The 20396-nt window shown below is 46.0% G+C and overlaps 3 protein-coding genes across 3 annotated transcripts; all 3 read left to right on the top strand.

The window, feature by feature from the left end:
• Positions 1 to 337: 337 nt before the first annotated feature.
• Positions 338 to 1127, top strand: AGABI2DRAFT_144653 (hypothetical protein; the record flags this gene model as incomplete). The annotated part of the gene is made up of 2 exons (XM_006463253.1): positions 338 to 889; positions 1023 to 1127. The coding sequence occupies 2 exons, from the start codon at positions 338 to 340 to the stop codon at positions 1125 to 1127; spliced, it is 657 nt and encodes a 218-aa protein (XP_006463316.1).
• Positions 1128 to 6796: 5669 nt separating this feature from the next.
• AGABI2DRAFT_55728 (hypothetical protein) lies at positions 6797 to 7330 on the top strand (the record flags this gene model as incomplete). The annotated part of the gene is made up of 2 exons (XM_006463254.1): positions 6797 to 7059; positions 7117 to 7330. Coding segments are annotated over 2 exons (477 nt in total), but the record flags the coding sequence as incomplete, so codon positions are not given.
• A 769-nt stretch (positions 7331 to 8099) lies between these two features.
• AGABI2DRAFT_144655 (hypothetical protein) lies at positions 8100 to 11808 on the top strand (the record flags this gene model as incomplete). Its single annotated transcript, XM_006463255.1, has 10 exons — positions 8100 to 8295; positions 8348 to 8365; positions 8422 to 8598; positions 8641 to 8843; positions 8899 to 9856; positions 9912 to 10713; positions 10920 to 10993; positions 11190 to 11281; positions 11447 to 11506; positions 11569 to 11808. The coding sequence occupies 10 exons, from the start codon at positions 8100 to 8102 to the stop codon at positions 11806 to 11808; spliced, it is 2820 nt and encodes a 939-aa protein (XP_006463318.1).
• Positions 11809 to 20396: the final 8588 nt, after the last annotated feature.

A 20396-nucleotide genomic window follows, 5' to 3' on the forward strand; every position in this document is an offset into this window, starting at 1 on the left:
GTCGATGGAACGATCAACGCATCTGGGGCAGTAACACATCGAGTGGCTGCCAACGTATACTACAAAGGACACAAAGGAAAGAGTACACTTCGAGATATGTGGCCTAGGCAAAAACAAAGTCATATTAGGAATGCCATGGCTACAGATGCATAACCCTGAAATCGATTGGGAGAAAGGAGAGGTAAAGATGACCAGGTGCCCAGACGGGTGTGGGTACAAAGACAAAGGAAAAACAAAAGAAAAACAAGAAGAAATACGAAGGATAGAGGAACCAAGGAAGTCAACACGGCAGTTGATGAAGGAAGCACGAGAGGAAGAGAAGAAGGAAAAGCCTGACATGTCACACAAGCAATATGCAGGTTGGAAATTAGTTTCCTTCCCAAAGAAATCAAATTGGGGAACGGTGTTGCAATATAGATGCGAGGAGTGTGGAATCCAAACGTCGGAACACTTGCTGAGCAAACACAAATGCCCAGCAATGGAGGAAATGGCCTTAGACGAGTTTGGTATGCCATACAAAGGAAGTGATGACGAGGAGGAAGGGCCAACCATGGCCAAGATAGAAGCATATGAAGAAGAGCAGGCAGAAATCAGAGATGAGGAAGAAAGATACGAACGGGTGAACAAGGCAGTAGGGAGATTCACCACTCCTAAAAACATCATCGAAGGGATCGCATTGGGAGTTGAAGCAGCATTCGCTAGGGAATTGGCACGTAACAGGCGTGCTAATGGTAGAGCTGAGGGGTTGGCGCAACAACCCAAAGAGAAAGCTGAGGGGTGGGCACAATCACCCGGTGACGTGGCTGACCGATTAAATGGGGAAAAGGCAGAACGTCTAGAAGAAGATAACAGCAAGACAGCCACCGCGGGACAAGCGGAGGCTGGACAGGTACGTCCTAAACGAATAAGCGCCCAAAAGAAAAATAGGAGTAGAGAAGAAGGAAAACAACTAGAAACGTGGGTGAGAGGAATGACAGAGGAGATGCCGGAAGAAGAAGAAATTCGAAGCATGGATTCAGTAGAACAAGTGGTACCAAGACGGTTTCACAAATTCCTTAAAGTATTCAAACAAAAGGAATCGGAGAGAATGCCTACTAGGAAACCCTGGGATCATGCTATCGAATTGAAGGAGGATTTCAAACCCAAGAAAGGAAAGATATACCCCTTGTCACCAAACGAAAGAGAAGAAGTTCAAGCATTCGTAAAAGATCAACTTCGAAAAGGATATATCAGACCATCGAAATCTCCCCAGACTTCGCCAGTATTCTTTGTGCCAAAAAAGGATGGAAAGAAGCGGATGGTACAGGACTATCGATTTTTGAATGATTGGACAATTAAGAACAATTATCCCTTACCTTTAATTTCTGAACTTATAGACACTATGGGTAGCAAACGATTATTTTCGAAGATAGATTTACGTTGGGGTTACAATAACATTAGGATAAAAGAGGGAGACGAGTGGAAGGCAGCCTTTACTACTTTCATGGGTGCCTTTGAACCCACTGTTATGTTTTTTGGACTTACAAATTCGCCTGCTACTTTTCAGACTATGATGAACGAACTTTTTAGGGACTTAGTAAATACTGGAAAAGTGGCTGTATTTATTGACGATATCTTGATAGGAACAGACGATGAAGAAGAGCATGATAAGGTGGTGGAAGAAGTGTTACAGAGGTTGATGGACAATGATCTATTCGCAAAACCAGAAAAATGCGAATGGAAACGAAGTGAAATGGGGTTTTTGGGATGTATAATAGGGAGAAACGGAATCAAGATGGAGGAAAGAAAAGTGAAAGACGTAGTAGAGTGGCCGACTCCAAAATGCGTTAAAGATGTACAAAAATTCTTGGGACTGGCAAATTACTATCGACGGTTCATTGAAAAATTCGCCAGTATTGCAAAACCATTACACGCATTGACTAAAAAAGACAAGAAATGGAGTTGGGGAGATGAAGAAGAGGAGGCCTTTAGTACGCTAAAAGCAAGATTCACATCACACCCAATCCTAGTAGCCCCAGAATTGGATAAAGAGTTAAAAGTGGAATCTGATGCATCGGCTTACGCCACGGGTGGAGAGTTGGCAATGAAATGTGAAGACGGAAAGTGGAGGCCAGTAGCATACATCTCCAAATCAATGACGGAGACGGAACGAAACTACGACATTCACGATAGGGAGATGCTGGGAATTATGCCGTGTTTAGAAGAATGGAGACACTTCCTGGAAGGGGCGAAACATAAGTTCGAAATTTGGACAGATCATCGCAATCTAGAATACTTCGCGAAAGCCCAACAACTAAATCGACGACAAGCCAGATGGGCCTTATATCTATCTAGATTCAATTTCGAATTAAAATTCCGCCCAGGAAAGACAATGGGGAAGGCAGACGCATTGAGCAGAAGACCTGACTTTGAACAAGGAACAAAGGACGATAACAAGGATCAAACCTTGTTGAAACCAGAGTATTTCGCAATTCGAGCAATGGAAGAAGGTCATATGCTAATCAACGCGGAGGAAGAAGGAATATTAGATGAAATCCGAAAATCAGAAGCAAAGGAAGACGACGTGGTAAAAGCAGTGGAAGAGATGAAGCGGGCAAAGGTGAAGTTGTTAAAAGGAGACGAGTGGAAACTGGAAGAAGGACTAGTGCTAAAGGAAGGAAAAGTCTATGTGCCGAAAGACGAAACACTGAGGACAAAAATAATCCGACTACATCACGATACTCCCATTGCCGGACATGGAGGACAATGGAAAACAGTCGAAATGGTAACACGCAACTACTGGTGGCCAGGCGTCACTAAACAAGTCCAGAAGTACGTGGAAGGATGCGACCAATGCCAACGAAATAAGAACCGACCAACACCACCGGCAGGAAAACTAATGCCAAACCCTATCCCTACAAAACCATGGGCCGACGTATCCGTCGACTTCATAGTAAAATTACCAGAATCTCAGGGAATGGATTCGATCTTGGTGGTGTGTGATCGCTTCAGTAAAATGGCTCATTTTATCCCAACTACGGAAACGACATCAGCGCTAGGACTAGCTAAGTTGTTCAGGGATCACGTATGGAAGTTGCATGGATTACCAGAAACGGTGATCTCAGATAGGGGACCGCAATTCGCTGCAGACTTTACAAAAGAGTTGAATAAAATGTTGGGAATCGACACCAGGTTATCTACGGCGTTCCACCCACAGACGGATGGCCAAACCGAACGAACCAATCAAGAACTAGAGCAATACCTCCGATCATTTGTCGATCATAGACAAACTGATTGGCCTGATTGGTTAGCAACGGCGGAGTTTTCCTATAACAATAAAGAACAATCATCAACAAAGGAAACTCCATTTATGGTCAACGTGGGAAGACACCCAAGAACTGGCTTCGATCTTCGACGACAAGGTAATCACCCGGCAGCAGCGGACTTTGCGGACCGCATGAAACTTCAACACGAGGAAACTCAAGCGGCCCTAAAAAAGGCACAAGATGATATGCGGAGATATGCGGATAGAGGCAGGGGAGAAGCGGTAAAGTACAAAGTAGGAGATAAAGTTCTATTGGCTACCCGGGACCTTCAAATCCAGGGACGACCTACCCGGAAACTTACGGAGAAGTTCATCGGACCATACACCATCAAGAAGATCATTTCCCCCAACGCAGTAGAAATAGATCTCCCCCGATCTATTCGGATTCATCCGGTGGTCAACGTCAGCCGAATAGTACTATATCGAGAACAAGTGGATGGACAAGGGAGTAGACCGGCACCGGCCGTAGAAATAGAAGGAGAACAGGAGTGGGAAGTGGAGAAAATCCTTAACGCCAAATGGCTCCGCGGAAAGAAGCGGTACTTAGTACGATGGAAAGGGTATACGGCAGAAGCAGACTCATGGGAACCCGAGGAGAACTTGGCTAACGCCAAAGAATTGATTACTGAATTCCACCAACTCTATGGGGAACTCAATAGGATACAGCACGTCTTACGCGACACCGGGTTCCAAGAAAGGGAACTACCTAATCGATTCACAGCCAAGTCCTTATTCGGATGGGATGACAAACAGTTTGATGCCGAATATCTTAAAAAGTTGGAACGTAATTGGCGAACGTGGAGATCTTGAAGGGTCGTCTCCGGAGGAGCCGACTTTAAGGAGGGGGTACTGTTAGAACCTTGCCAGAATGTCACGGCGTCACGCTGTCACATCTGTCACATATTTTATTATGTAATAATTTCCCTCTGCTGCTACAGTTCGACGGAGGCTAAACTATCGGCATACTGCTAAAATGGCGCAAGCTACAGATTTACCAATTGAACTAATCGATCTCATCTTATCTTTCTTGCCCCCGAACCACGCGGAGCAAGTAGAATGGAGAAGGAGGGCGGCGGGGATAGGAAGAGAGGACAGACCGGTAGGATGGAACCTATCGGATCATCGGTGCAGGCGGTGTGGGAGAGTATGCTTAGTGATGTGGGACTATGAGGAGCAGAAGGCGTGGGTAATACAGAGATGGGGATACTGGGGGCCGCGATGCTGGGCAATAGCCGGATTCTTTGTGCTATGTCCATGTGATGCGATGTTGGGGAATTACTTCGGTAGGGATTGGTTTGTGTGAGTGGATTACCGGTTTAGGAGTTGTTTGTACTTGTGGACACTTTTATGGTTTGTTTGGTGTTGTTGACGTTTTTATGATCAAACTATTTTCGTTTACTTGCTTCTTACTCCACTCTTCTTTTCGCATGTCAAAATGTATAATTAGTTTACTTTCTCATACGTGCTTCTTTTCTCATGTCAGTATATAAATAGTTACCTAGGGTAGTTGGTCTGTGCGCCGTAGTCTAGGTATATAAAGTAGGTAGAAACTTGTAGAAGACTCCGTCGAGTTCTCTTAGGTTCACGCCTAATATTACTTTTGTCACTACACTCTTTAGTTCTTGAGTTTAGGTGTGACCTGTGACATCACAGTCACAGTCGCCCTAACAACGCTGCTATCAAAAGAATGGTAGAAACTCGAACAACCTCTCGTGTAAGTACTCTTTAATCTAGGCCAGCGAGCACAAGGATAATGATACCATCTAATCTAGAAAGGTGACGTCGGATCAATCCCTATCTTTGGGCACTCAGCAGGGTCCCGATCAGCGATGTCGTTTGACTGGGTGAAGAATCTTACAGTGACAGACAAAACCGTTGCAATGTTTACAACACCTTCAAAGATACTATTATAGCATGTGACAAACTGACCGTGACATCACGTAATTAACATCGTTTGAAAGCCATGCTTCTTGGCTTTAATTCGATAGTAATACCATTATGTAATTCTAAATATTCATCAAAATACTGGCAATGTACTAACAAAGATGCATTGCAACAGTTTTGTCCCTCTCATTCACCAAGTACAAATCTCTATGTTTAGTACTTAGTATAGCCTCCCTTTGCCTTGAGTACAGCTTCTACCCTTCTAGGCATACTCTCTATCAAATTCTGACACACCTCAGGCTTTATATCATTCCACTCCTTATCCACTCTTGTCCAAAGTTCTCCAATTCCCCTAGGTGCTTCTTCATACTCTTCAAGCTTGATTTTGAGGTGGTCCCAGAGATGTTCAATTGGATTGAGGTCTGGAGACTGTGCTGGCCATGGCAACAAATCAATGTTGTTCTCTTTGAACCAGTTCTGGGCCTTTTTAGACTTGTGCTTGGGGTGATTGTCCTGCTGAAATATGAAATCCTCCTTTTCTTTCCCATAATACTCCACACTATCCTCCAGATTGTCCTCCAAAATGCTAACATATAGATCAGCATCCATTTTACCTTTAATTTGGCATGCATAGCCACATCCCTCCCAAAACATACAACCCCACATCATCAAAGAACCTCCTCCAAACTTCAAAGTCCCAGACACCAGTCTATCACTCAAGCCTTTTCCATCCCTTTTCACACCCATTTTCTTCCATCTGACCCCAAACAATTAATCTTTGTTTCATCAGACCATACTATCCTTTTCCAGTCTTCTATAGTCCAGTTTTGACAAGCTAAAGCCCAGTCCAAGCGATCCTTGCGGTGTTTGGCCTTGAGCAAAGGATGTTTAACCTTTACTACAGCCTTCATACCAGTGCGGGAAAGAGTTCTACGTATGGTCTTTGTAGAAATTGAGTGGGGCAAGGTGTTGGCAAGTAGTCTCTTGACTTGAGAAGTGTTGTCAGCCTTTTGAGAGGTGATTAAGCGAACAGCGTAGTGGGTATCAGAAGATGTAAGCAGTCTAGGACGACCACCTGAGGATATAGCAAGGTTGGGACGGTGCTTGGATCTAATTCCAGATATAGTGGAATGATGTATGCTGGTAGAAGTAGAGATTTCATGAGCTGATGCTCCTGAATCAAGCAAATAAAGGATATGAGAGAGCTGACTTGGAGTGAGGGGCTTCATTGTAAGGAATCATGCCAAAGATGCTCTGTATATATACTCAAAGTGTGGCTGTGCTGACTTTTCATCTTTGTTGAATGTGGCTGTGCTGATTTTTCAAGTCAGTCAATGGAGTCAGGTGACTTTATACTTGGTGAATGAGAGGGACAAAACTGTTGCAATGCATCTTTGTTAGTAAATTGCCAGTATTTTGATGAATATTTAGAATTACATAATGGTATTACTATCGAATTAAAGCCAAGAGTCATGGCTTTCAAACGATGTTAATTATGTGATGTCACGGTCAGTTTGTCACATGCTATAATAGTATCTTTGAAGGTGTTATAAACATTGCAACGGTTTTGTCCGTCACTGTAAAGGAAAATTCTCGACCGATGAACATGACGAAAATGTGAAGGGAGCAAGCGCATTTGCGCTTTTCTGGAACATGGTTCGGACCGTTGCTCCAGTCGAGGTCCTCAACGACTTCGATAACTTCCTCCAAAGCTCGGGAATATGGCGGATGGATGCGAGAGGAGAAATTCCCTACAATCATAAGACTGGGCAAGGGAACTACACGATCGAGCTCCCGGATGGCTTGGCTTTCACATTCCATGGGGCTGAACTTGCCCCCCCAGCTGGAATTTGTGCTCGCAACTATGCACGGTAAGTGCCACGCTTCATCTCACTTCTGCTTTCACAAGTTTTCTCCGAGCGTCTTAGCTTTATGCACGCTGAAAATCAACCGCACACTTACGCTATTGCCTGGACGACAAGCAGAGAGGTAGATCCTTCTGCAAGTGCCTTGGACAATGGATGCCATTTCTTTTTGGCGTCTCATGGTGTCCGATTTCAAGCTTCACGCAATTCACTTTTGGTTTGGCAACCGAAACTTCTTCATGGCACTAGCTTGCCTCTTCAAGACCCGCGAAAATCTGTCACTCAATTTCTCCAACAAGGCCTGTCATTCGTTACTTCCTCGAGGCTTCTAGGAGCCTGGGAAGAATATGAAGAGAACGAAGAGCCCTCCTCAGTGTCTCTGGCAAGGTTGTCGGTGCATCCAGCTACTGCAACCACCGAGGAACTCTCTGGCAAAGAGGGTGAATCTGGTGAGGTTCCTGCAAGTTCCGGCACTAATTCCAGCAGTATACCGCCTCCAAACCGATCTCAGCCTCCCTCCCACCCCCACCCACTGAACGAAGATCGGGAGCAGGTAAGGCTTGTTCGGCACCTTCATTACCAATCGGCTAATTCATGCGCCCAGGTTGCCTCGGTGCACTCAGAGTGCCGACCGGCTCGGAAACGCCAAATGACTAGGCGATATGAAGATTTTGTAATGGTAAATTTCTGCTCTTTTGCCGTGCACTGAGGCGCTTGAATGATATATTTAGACTGATAAGCAACTCTCAATTCTAAGGAAAGAGTAATCAGCGTGTTTTATTACGACTCAAAGTTGGGTTCTCCTCGGTGCTTTTGTCATTTTGTAAAAATCAATACATTCTTTTCGCTTCAGGCAGCATGAAGGAAGGCACGCTGCATGACCCTTCCCCAACAACCTTGTAAATGCTGGTTTCTTGGGGTTAGAAAGGACTACACTGGACTAACGGTATTCAACCGGTTATTTTTTGAGTATAAAACTGGGCCACGACCACTGGTTCTGACAAACTAGTCCTGGCATTTCACTTGCTTCAACGCTTGACACTGCGATGGGCGACGCAGATTTGACCGGTTTACCCGAAGGTATCTTCTCAATTCATCAAACTATTTTAAGTTCCAAGGCTAATGCGCGGTTTTCAGAGGTCAGAGCAGCCGTTGAAGGCTTTGCAGTCGCTTTAGAAGCTGCTAAGGTGCTTCGGCAGCAAGCCAACTCTGCCCTCAAGAGTAGAAATGTAGCTCGACTAGGTAAATTATGGTGCTCAATCATCGCCGAACTAAGTAACCTCTCTGTTGGCAGCGAAAGAAAGCTATAAAGGTAAGAAATTTTGTTTCAACGGTGCAACAAGTCAAGTCTAAGCGCGCGTTTCTTAGGCTCCAACGCAAGCGTCGTTAAAGGGCTTGCTACTGAAGCTTCAGCTACCAATAAGACATACACTACCAACCTTGACAAGCTGAAGGCGCTCAAGACTGCTGCTAGGCAAGCACAGCATGAAGCAGAGCAGATGCTAATTGCTCACCATATATCTAGCGTTGAACTTGGGTCTATTGGTGAGCATCGATTAACGGGATATTTTTAGATCTCAACGCCAGCTTTAGATGCGGCACTCAGAACGAAAACAATTGAAGCTTCGGCAGCAGTTGAGTCTGTACATTTCATCGAGCAGGAATACGCAGAACTTTCAGCAGGCCAAGGAGCTGTGCCCACTGGTGGAAGTAGCCCACTCTCCAGTGCCCCAGAGTCTCCAGGCTGCTTGGGTAGCCACGAGGAATTGGGTCCCTTGCCTGAGCCACCTGTGAGTATTCACCACACTACTACAATCGCTGATTTTACTGACCAGAAACCTCCAGAGCCATACTCAGTTGGGCATGGCAGCACCGATGGACGTTGATCATACCGACTCTGCTGGTGCTGGCCCTCATGCTAAAACTGATAACACCCACGGAAATCACTCTACTCCCCACCTATCTGCTGCTGCACCACTTGTGGGTGCTGAGCAGTCAGCGTCCAATGCTGCCAGCGTGGAACCTCAATTCCCAGTAGGCACAGACTATCCCTCTATGTCTGCTTTTTCTCGCAAGGACCTTCCAACGCCTTATCCTATCGCTTCCTGGCCTACTTTCATGCCTGGTGGATTTCCTCATCTTGGCTCTCTGAATGAGGGGAACATGACTTATGCACTTGGCAACCAGCTGGGTTTGAACGCGTTCAACTTTCCGACTGGGAATCAAGCTTATCTAGATGGGCCCAAAAGTGGCGACTATGCAAAAAGGGGTATATCCTTTACGGCTGCTCTTCATGGTACCGAATTGCCTCAGGATGACTCTTCCTGGATCGGCAGAGATCTCGGTAAACCATCGCACCTCCCTGGCCTGGCTTGCGATATTTCTGCAGCAGAAACTGCCCCATCCCAGTCCAGCGATCCCTCTCATCAACTTCACCTTGAAAGCGTCGGATCAAGCTCAATTCAGATGGATGATCTTCCTGCGAAAACAAAGGCAAAGAGTCGGGCGAAGGGTAAAAAGAAAGAGCCAACTTTAGCTGCTTTGCGCGAGGCTACGAGTGATTCCAATGATCCAGGCTATTCGGCACCTGAACCTTCCCTGTTCGGTGTCCTTCCTAAGCCAAGTGATCCCCCTTACAACCCTCCTCCATCACGCCATGATACAGCTGGATTTGATCCACTTGATATCGATTCGATTACTTATTGGAAATGTGATCGCCCTGATCCTGCTTATGAATCTACGAACAAGAAGGATTCCCTGCTTTTCACTGCTCTATCGGAGATCATGAAGGGAAAGTACGCAAGTGAGTCCACTATTGCTCCTGCATGAGATGTTGCTTATATCTGGCTCCCCCAAAGATGACGCCAGGAACGATGCAGAACATTTCACGCGCAATCACAATAGTTCACCGATGACAGCTGGTAATCGCGATATGATCCGAAACGAGGCGGGTCTTCTTCCCGGAGTCATGCTCCATAGCCACCGAGCATTTTTGCACCTGCACACAACAAACGCTCGCAATCTCCTCTGCACTTATCACAAGTTTTCCAAGAAAGCTGATAACTTGCACGTGTCAGACACCGCGCCAAGCAGCATCAGGAAAGGGCAATACGTCACTGGGGTTCCACACCCCCGCAATATTGCCACCAAGCAATCAGATCCCATCGCTGATCGCGTGCCAGGGCACTTCCATTGTGGGTGCCCTGAGGATGTCGTCTTCATGGAGGCCATCCTCCGCAAGATTACACATGTTACTTCGGTACAAAACGGTGCTACCGAGACTTGGCAGAGTATGTTTATGGACCCCAGGACCAGGATATTCACTATGACTGCATTCATGGACTGGACTGGTTTGCAGCCCAGCGACTTTCTCAAGGTTGCACCAGACGGCCGGTTCCGAGATGACCCGTACGCTGAACTTCTAGATCGCCAAATCTCCGTTCTTCAACAGCGGCGCCAGGCCCTTAACTCCCATACTCACCTCCGACCTAGCAACCAGATTCCTAATAAAGAAGGTGGGGATCAGTCGCCCACCTGTGAAAGTTCGCGTGCCAAGGCACCATCTCGGAAGCGACAGAAGGCCGACCACTACAAGGAGTTGGATTCTCCTGACTGCGGCTCACCTGATGAAGATATATTTAACTGCTCTGAGGATGAAAAGTAGCCAATTTTGCAGTTGTTTATAATTTGGATAGTATTGCTCGCGATAGCTAGTAGTTACGCTGCAGTGAACTCTATTGAGATTATCAGAAAAGCCAAATCAGCGGAAGAGAGGCACCAGTTGCACAGAACCAGTATATCTAAGAGAGGTGGCAGAGTTACCTAAGTCAAGATAAATACCCGTTGCGAAGAACCACTGCCTGCAGGTGGTGGAAAAACTGGTTCTGTGGAACCGGGACAGCTGAGATTGAGAAAGCGATGCACTGGTTACGCAGAACTGGTATCTGCAGAAAATAGAGACATTGGTTCTACAGGACCAGGAGATCCTGGTTGCATAGAACCAGTATCCTAGCAAGGCAAAATGCTGGTTCTGCAAAACCAGCACCACGGAGAGAGCAGTTGTTATCCCTAAAATGGATAAGTCAAGGCGAATTAGTATTCGCAGGCAAATTTTGGTACTGATTTATATACTATAGCTGGGCGAGTCGCGTACTTAAATGGGTCGCAGATTTACGAGTCAGTGGCCATCGGCAAGGCGTATAACAAAAATGGGAAAGGCGAGTCACTAGTTAGCAGTCATCATCTGCACCAGCAGTGCACCGGTTCGGCAGGACCAGGAATCACCGAGAGAGGGATCCTGGTTGTGCAGAACCGGTACTACTGAGAGAATCATATGCCGGACACCGGTTCTACTCAACCAGTACCTCGACTAGATTTGAAACTGGTTCTGCAGAACCAGGAATCACCGAGAGAGGAATTCTGGTTGTGTAGAACCGGTACCACTGAGAGAATCGTATGCCGGGCACCGGTTCTACTCAACCAGTACCTCGACTGGATTTGAAACTGGTTCTGCAGAACCAGGAATCACCAAGAGAGGGATTCTGGTTGTGTAGAACCGGTACCACTGAGAGAATCGCATACCGGGCACCGGTTCTACTCAACCAACTACCCCGACTAGATTTGAAACTGGTTCTACAGAACCAGGAATCACCGAGAGAGGAATTCTGGTTGTGTAGAACCAGTACCACCGAGAGAGTGGTACACTGGTTCTACGCATCGGACCAGTATCTGCTATCCGTGAATGCAGATACTTAAATCGAGGTGAAGTAAGATTGAAAACAATAAATTAATACCTAACTAGTTTTCTAATCACTCTGGTGCAGATCCCTGCCACAAGTTTATAGTAGGTAAACGGGTCACATACCAGAACAAGTGCTATGGGTTGAATCATAATTTGTGGGAAACCGGTTCTGCGTAACCAGTATCTCGACTAGATGGGAAACTGGTTCTACAGAACCAAGGATCACCGAGAGAGGGATTCTGGTTGTATAGAACCGGTACCACAGAGAATCGTATGCCAGACACCGGTTCTGCGTAACCAGTATCTCGACTAGATGGGAAACTGGTTCTACAGAACCAGGGATCACCAAGAGAGGGATTCTGGTTGTGTAGAACCGGTACCACTGAGAGAATCGTATGCCGGGCACCGGTTCTGCGCAACCAGTCAACGGCAACCGTCCGTATCCCCCCTACCCCTATATCAACCACCTCCCCCCGAATACCACGAACTGTTAGGGCGACTGTGACTGTGATGTCACAGGTCACACCTGAACTTAAGAACTAGGAGGTAAGTGACAAAAGTTTTATTAGGCGTGAACCTAAGAGAACTCGACGGAGTCTTCTACAAGTTTCTACCTACTTTATATACCTAGACTACGGCGCACAGACCATCTACCCTAGGTAACTTATTTATATACTGACATGTGAAAAGAAGTACGTATGAGAAAATAAACTAATTATACATTTGACATGAGAAAGGAAGAGTGGAGTAAGAAGCAAGTAAACGAAAATAGATTGATCATAAAAACGTCAACAATACCAAACAAACCATAAAAGTGTCCACAAGCTCAAACAACTTCTAAACGAGTAATCCACTCACACGAACCAATACGTACCGAAGTAATTCCCCAACATCGCATCACATGGACATAGTATGAAGAATCCGGCTAACTCCCATTGCCGTGGTCCCCAGAATCCCCATCTCCGTATTATCCATTCCTTCCGTTCCTCTTGGTCCCACATCGCTAAGCATACCCTCCCGCATCGTCTGCACCGATGATCCGATAGGTTCCAACCTATCGGCCTGACCTCTCTTCCTACAGCCGCCGCCGCCCTTCTCCATTGTACTTGTTCCGCATGGTTCGGAGGCAAGAAAGATAAGATTAAATCAATGAGTTCAATAGGTAAGTCTGTAGCTTGCGCCATTTTAGCAGTATGCCGATAGTTTAGCCTCCGTCGAACTGTAGCAGCAGAGGGAAATTATTATGTAATAAAAAAGTGTAACAGATGTGACAGCGTGACGCCGTGACATTCTGGCAAAGTTCTAACAGTACCCCCTCCTTAAAGTCGGCTCCTCCGGAGACGACCCTTCAAGATCTCCACGTTCGCCAATTACGTTCCAATTTCTTAAGATATTCGGCATCAAACTGTTTGTCATCCCATCCGAATAAGGCTTTGGCTGTGAACCGATTAGGTAGTTCCCGTTCTTGGAAACCTGTGTCACGTAAGACATGCTGTATCCTATTGAGTTCCCCATAGAGTTGGTGGAATTCAGTAATCAATTCTTTTGCGTTAGCCAGGTTCTCTTCGGGTTCCCACGAGTCTGCTTCTGCCGTATATCCTTTCCATCGAACTAAGTACCGCTTCTTTCCGCGGAGCCACTTGGCGTTCAGGATCTTCTCTACTTCCCACTCCTGTTCTCCTTCTATTTCTACGGCTGGTGCTGGCTTGCTTCCTTGGCCTTCCGCTTGTTCTCGGTACATTACTATTCGGCTGACGTTGACCACTGGGTGGATCCGAATAGATCGGGGGAGATCTAGTTCCACTGCATTGGGGGAAATAATCTTCTTGACGGTGTACGGCCCGATGAACTTCTCCATAAGTTTCCGAGTTGGTCGTCCCTGAATTTGAAGGTCCCGAGTAGCCAATAGAACTTTGTCTCCTTCTTTGTACTTCACCGCTTCTCCCCTGCCTCTATCCGCATACCTCCGCATATCGTCTTGTGCCTTTTTTAGAGCCGCTTGAGTTTCTTCGTGTTGAAGTTTCATGCGGTCCGCAAAGTCCGCTGCTGCCGGATGATTGCCTTGTCGTCGTAGATCGAAACCAGTTCTCGGGTGTCTTCCCACGTTGATCATAAATGGAGTTTCCTTTGTTGATGATTGTTCTTTATTGTTATAGGAAAACTCTGCCGTTGCTAACCAATCAGGCCAATCAGTTTGTCTGTGATCAACAAATGATCGGAGGTATTGCTCTAGTTCTTGATTGGTTCGTTCGGTTTGGCCATCCGTCTGTGGGTGAAACGCCGTAGATAACCTAGTGTCGATTCCCAACATTTTATTCAACTCCTTTGTAAAGTCTGCAGCAAATTGCGGTCCCCTATCTGAGATCACCGTTTCTGGTAATCCATGCAACTTCCATACGTGATCCCTGAACAGCTTAGCTAGTCCTAGCGCTGATGTCGTTTCCGTAGTTGGGATGAAGTGAGCCATTTTACTGAATCGATCGCACACTACCAGAATTGAGTCCATTCCCTGTGACTCTGGTAATTTTACTATGAAGTCGACGGATACGTCGGCCCATGGTTTGGTGGGAATAGGGTTCGGCATTAATTTTCCTGCCGGTGGTGTTGGTCGATTCTTGTTTCGTTGACATTGGTCGCATCCCTCTACGTACTTCTGGACTTGCTTAGTGACGCCTGGCCACCAGTAATTGCGTGTTACCATTTCTACTGTCTTCCATTGTCCTCCGTGTCCGGCAATGGGAGTATCATGATGTAGTCGGATGATTTTCGTCCTCAGAGTCTCGTCCTTTGGCACATAGACTTTCCCTTCTTTCAACACTAATCCTTCCTCTAACTTCCACTCGTCTCCCCTCAATGACTTCACCTTTGCTCGCTTCATCTCTTCTACCGCTTTTACCACATCATCTTCTTTTGCTTCTGATTTTCTGATTTCTTCTAATATTCCTTCTTCCTCGGCATTGATTAACATATGACCTTCTTCCATTGCTCGGATGGCAAAATATTCGGGTTTTAACAAGGTTTGATCCTTGTTATCGTCTTTTGTTCCTTGTTCAAAGTCAGGTCTTCTGCTCAACGCGTCCGCCTTCCCCATTGTCTTTCCCGGACGGAATTTTAACTCGAAATTGAATCTAGATAAGTATAGAGCCCATCTGGCTTGTCGTCGATTTAGTTTCTGGGCTTTTGTGAAGTATTCTAGATTACGATGATCTGTCCAAATTTCGAATTTATGTTTCGCCCCTTCCAGGAAGTGTCTCCATTCTTCTAAACACCGCATAATCCCCAACATCTCCCTATCGTGAATGTCGTAGTTTCGTTCTGTCTCTGTCATAGATTTGGAGATGTAGGCTACCGGCCTCCACTTTCCGTCTTCACATTTCATTGATAGTTCTCCACCTGTGGCATAGGCCGATGCGTCAGATTCCACCTTTAGTTCTTTATCCAATTCTGGTGCTACTAGAATTGGATGTGACGTGAATTTTGCTTTTAATGTTCCAAAGGCTTCCTCTTCTTCATCTCCCCAACTCCATTTCTTGTCCTTTTTGGTTAATGCGTGTAATGGTTTTGCAATACTGGCAAACTTTTCAATGAATCGTCGATAGTAATTTGCTAGTCCCAAAAATTTTTGTACATCCTTCACGCATTTTGGAGTCGGCCATTCTACTACGTCTTTCACTTTCCTTTCCTCCATCTTGATTCCGTTTCTCCCTATTATACATCCCAAAAATCCCATCTCGCCTTGTTTCCATTCACATTTCTCTGGCTTTGCAAATAGGTCGTTGTCCATCAGCCTCTGCAACACTTCTTCCACTACTTTGTCATGCTCTTCTTCATCGTCTGTTCCTATCAAGATATCGTCAATAAATACAGCTACTTTTCCAGTATTTACTAAGTCCCTAAAAAGTTCGTTCATCATAGTCTGAAAAGTAGCAGGCGAATTTGTAAGTCCAAAAAACATAACAGTTGGTTCGAAAGCACCCATGAAAGTAGTAAAGGCTGCCTTCCACTCATCTCCTTCTTTTATCCTAATGTTGTTGTAACCCCAACGTAAATCTATCTTAGAGAATAATCGTTTACTACCCATAGTGTCTATAAGTTCAGAAATTAAAGGTAAAGGATAATTGTTCTTAATTGTCCAATCATTCAAGAATCGATAGTCCTGTACCATCCGCTTCTTTCCATCCTTTTTTGGCACAAAAAACACCGGTGAGGTTTGGGGGGATTTTGAGGGTCTGATATATCCCTTTCGGAGTTGGTCCTTTATGAACGCTTGGACCTCTTCTTTTTCGTTTGGTGACAATGGATATATCTTCCCTTTCTTGGGTTTGAAATCCTCCTTTAACTCGATAGCATGATCCCATGGTTTTCTAGTAGGCATTCTTTCTGATTCCTTTTGTTTAAATACCTTCAGGAACTTGTGAAACCGTCTTGGCACAAGTTGTTCCACTGAGTCTATGCTTCGAATTTCTTCTTCTTCCGGCATTTCCTCTGTCATTCCCCTTACCCACGTCTCTAGTTGTCCTTCTTCCTCTCTACTCCTATTTTTCCTTTGGGCGCTTATTCGTTTAGGACGTACCTGTCCAGCCCCCGCTTGTCCCGCAGTGGCTGTCTTGCTGTGATCTTCTTCTAGACGTTCTGCCTTGTCCCCATTTAATCGGTCAGCCACGTCACCGGGTGATTGCGCCCACCCCTCAGCTTTCTCTTTGGGTTGTTGCGCCAACCCCTCAGCTCTACCATTAGCACGCCTGTTACGTGCCAATTCCCTAGCAAATGCTGCTTCAACTCCTAATGCGATCCCTTCGATGATGTTCCTGGGAGTGGTGAATCTCCCTACTGCCTTATTTACCCGTTCGTATCTTTCTTCCTCATCTCTGATTTCTTCCTGCTCCTTTTCGTACGCTTCTATTTTGGCCATAGTTGGCCCTTCCTCCTCGTCATCACTTCCTTCGTATGGCATTCCAAACTCGTCTAAGGCAATTTCCTCTCTTGCTGGGCATTTGTGTTTGCTCAGCAAGTGTTCCGATGTTTGGGTTCCACATTCTTCACATCTATATTGCAACACCGTTCCCCAATTTGATTTCTTTGGGAAGGAAACTAATTTCCAGCCTGCATATTGCTTGTGTGACATGTCCGGCTTTTCCCTTCTTTCCTCTTCTCGCGCTTCTCTCATCAACTCTCTTGTTGATTTTTTGGGTTCCTCTGTCCTTCGTATTTCTTCTTGTTTTTCTTTTGTTTTTCCTTTGTCTTTGTACCCACACCCGTCTGGGCACCTGGTCATCTTTACCTCTCCTTTCTCCCAATCAATTTCCGGATTGTGCATTTGTAGCCAGGGCATTCCTAATATGACTTTATTCTTTCCTAAGCCACATATTTCGAAGTGTACCCTTTCTTTATGTCCTTTGTAGTACACGTTTGCCACTACTCGATGAGTTACTGCCCCAGATGCATTGATTGTTCCATCGACATTTTTGACCGGAATTGGTCTTTCTAAAGGTTCCAGCTTGAACCCTTCCTCCTCTGCAAATGCTTTATCCATAAACATCCCCGTTGCTCCACTGTCCAACAGCGCCTGTACTCCTACTCCATCATGTGTGTCCAACTTCTCCACTCCCACGTTCAACTTAATTTCCCTTAAAGGTCGGATTGTCCTTACGAGGAAACTCTCCTCTTGTACAGTGTCACAAACATTGATTTCGTTACATAGTACATCAAATTTGTTGTAGGAAGTCCAACGAGGAGACTTGGCTTCCTTTACTCTTTTAAATTCTTCTGCTCTTCCTCGAACATCCTCCGCCAATATTCTCGCTGCTCGTCCACATCTAAAGTTCGCACATCTCGAGCCGGAGCCTTGCTCCAGCAGTTCTTGGCCATATGCCCCAGTTTTCCACACTTGTAACACTTGATAGGACCTCGACTGGGTCCTGCTGCGGTGTCGACATCCATCGCGTTGGGATCTCGACGTTGAGGCTGAGGCCTCACGAAAGTGTTGTTGGAGGTGTGGGTACGTGGTTGGGGCTTAGCTTGTCCCCGCCGATAATACTCTTCTTCCGCTTTTGCTTGCCTCCACTGCCTATCTAACTTCATGCTCCTCTCGTACCAACTCCTAATAGTAGTTGGTGGATTCTCTGACTCCATCAGCGCCTTCCTAATCCTTCCTGACAAACTTCTCTTAAATTCTTCGATGAGGGCTCGTCCCTCGTATCCGCTGTCTCGTGCGATCCTCTTGAACTCCTGTACGTGTTCTTCCGCGCTCTTACTTCCCTGTTCGATCAACCTCAACTTTCCTACTGCCGTACTCTCCTCATCCGCATCTCCGAAATTGTTCCGTAGACTGTCAAAAAGCTCCTCCGTGTGGGCTGGAGCTTCTTCTTCACCACCTTCGATCATCTCCATAATATTTTCCTTCCACGATTCTGCTGCTCCTCCTTGTACATACGACAATATCCATGTAATCTGATCCCCTTGTAGTCTTCCTGCCATTTTTAAACTCAAATAAATTTTGCATGCCGTTATGAAGCCACTCAGCTCCTTCCCGTCTCCCGAAAATATTTTTGGTCTTGCCACATCGATTTGTGGCGGTGCTACTTGAACGATGGGAGTTTCTCCATCGTCTCCTGGTGGACCTTGTGGTCCTGGCGGGCCTGGTTGTCCTTGTTGATTCTGCAGCATAGCGAGCTGCTGCTGCAGTTGGGTGATAAGGGCTTGTTGGGCGGACACTTGGTCCATGATTTGTTGTGCTGTAGCCATTTCTGGCTCGTTGTATTCGGGGGGAGGTGGTTGGTACAAGGGTAGGGGGGATATGGACGTTTCTCGTTGTTCTAGTTCGGATTCCTCTGATTGGGATTCCGAAGCGTGTTCTTCTTCTTCCTCGGAATCAGAGGAAGGTACTCGAAAAGTTCCAGGCGGTGTTCGGTGAGAAATTTTGAGGGAGGTGAGGGAGGTCTTTTCCTGTCACCTAGTACGTATCCACCTATCCAATGAAGCCAATAGCCTGCTTCACTTGGATGTGTACACGAAAAGAAAAGGGTTTTTGTATTCAAGAAAGGCCGCTTGGCCGAAGGGATAGACTAAGACGAGAAGTATATACGGGAACGGATTCCCACGCTAATCTAGAGAGTCACCTAAGGTGGATCTCTCACTCCTCTGCGTGTACCAGCTGACAATGCAGCCGCAGCACAAGGTTGATACGGAAAAAGTACAAGTATATACGAACAGCACCTCACGTAGTGAACGTCTCGTGTTTAGCTAAGGCACGTGACACGCCTTAACCTCAACGGGGTACGTTATGACTGTACCCGATCACCCCTTAAGCCTAGGGACCGGCTATGTGTGTGGCGGCCGCGACGGCGCGCAGAGAGCAGAGGGCGATGAGAGAGTAAGAGATGGGGAGGGCACTGTGCTGTGCGATCCCCGGAGTAGTCGAGTTCTACTGTTAGGGCGACTGTGACTGTGATGTCACAGGTCACACCTGAACTTAAGAACTAGGAGGTAAGTGACAAAAGTTTTATTAGGCGTGAACCTAAGAGAACTCGACGGAGTCTTCTACAAGTTTCTACCTACTTTATATACCTAGACTACGGCGCACAGACCATCTACCCTAGGTAACTTATTTATATACTGACATGTGAAAAGAAGTACGTATGAGAAAATAAACTAATTATACATTTGACATGAGAAAGGAAGAGTGGGGTAAGAAGCAAGTAAACGAAAATAGATTGATCATAAAAACGTCAACAATACCAAACAAACCATAAAAGTGTCCACAAGCTCAAACAACTTCTAAACGAGTAATCCACTCACACGAACCAATACGTACCGAAGTAATTCCCCAACATCGCATCACATGGACATAGTATGAAGAATCCGGCTAACTCCCATTGCCGTGGTCCCCAGAATCCCCATCTCCGTATTATCCATTCCTTCCGTTCCTCTTGGTCCCACATCGCTAAGCATACCCTCCCGCATCGTCTGCACCGATGATCCGATAGGTTCCAACCTATCGGCCTGACCTCTCTTCCTACAGCCGCCGCCGCCCTTCTCCATTGTACTTGTTCCGCATGGTTCGGAGGCAAGAAAGATAAGATTAAATCAATGAGTTCAATAGGTAAGTCTGTAGCTTGCGCCATTTTAGCAGTATGCCGATAGTTTAGCCTCCGTCGAACTGTAGCAGCAGAGGGAAATTATTATGTAATAAAAAAGTGTAACAGATGTGACAGCGTGACGCCGTGACATTCTGGCAAAGTTCTAACAGTTGTGCAAAACTGGTATTTGTGGAAGGTGGAGAAAGTGGTTTGGTAGAACCAGTTCACTCACTAGTTTCACCGAGAAATATAAACCGGTTGCGAAGAACCAGCATACAAAGTAATAATACCTGTAAAACAAAATTCTCAAGTCGAGATGAACAAGATAGGCACGGAAAAGTGAACCAATCGCAGGCGCCTACTCAGGCTTTTACTGGATTGATATTTGTGGTGCGAGTCCTGCCGTTGCACCCCCGCAAGCTGGGCCAGAGTATCTATAGGGTATTCCACGCAAGAAGAAAAAATAACGACAAAATTAAGAATGTCAGGGAGGCACCGGTCCCGTACCAGTATCTACTGGATCG

This window comes from Agaricus bisporus (assembly GCF_000300575.1).
Source record: "Agaricus bisporus var. bisporus H97 unplaced genomic scaffold AGABI2scaffold_8, whole genome shotgun sequence".
NCBI lineage: Eukaryota > Fungi > Basidiomycota > Agaricomycetes > Agaricales > Agaricaceae > Agaricus > Agaricus bisporus.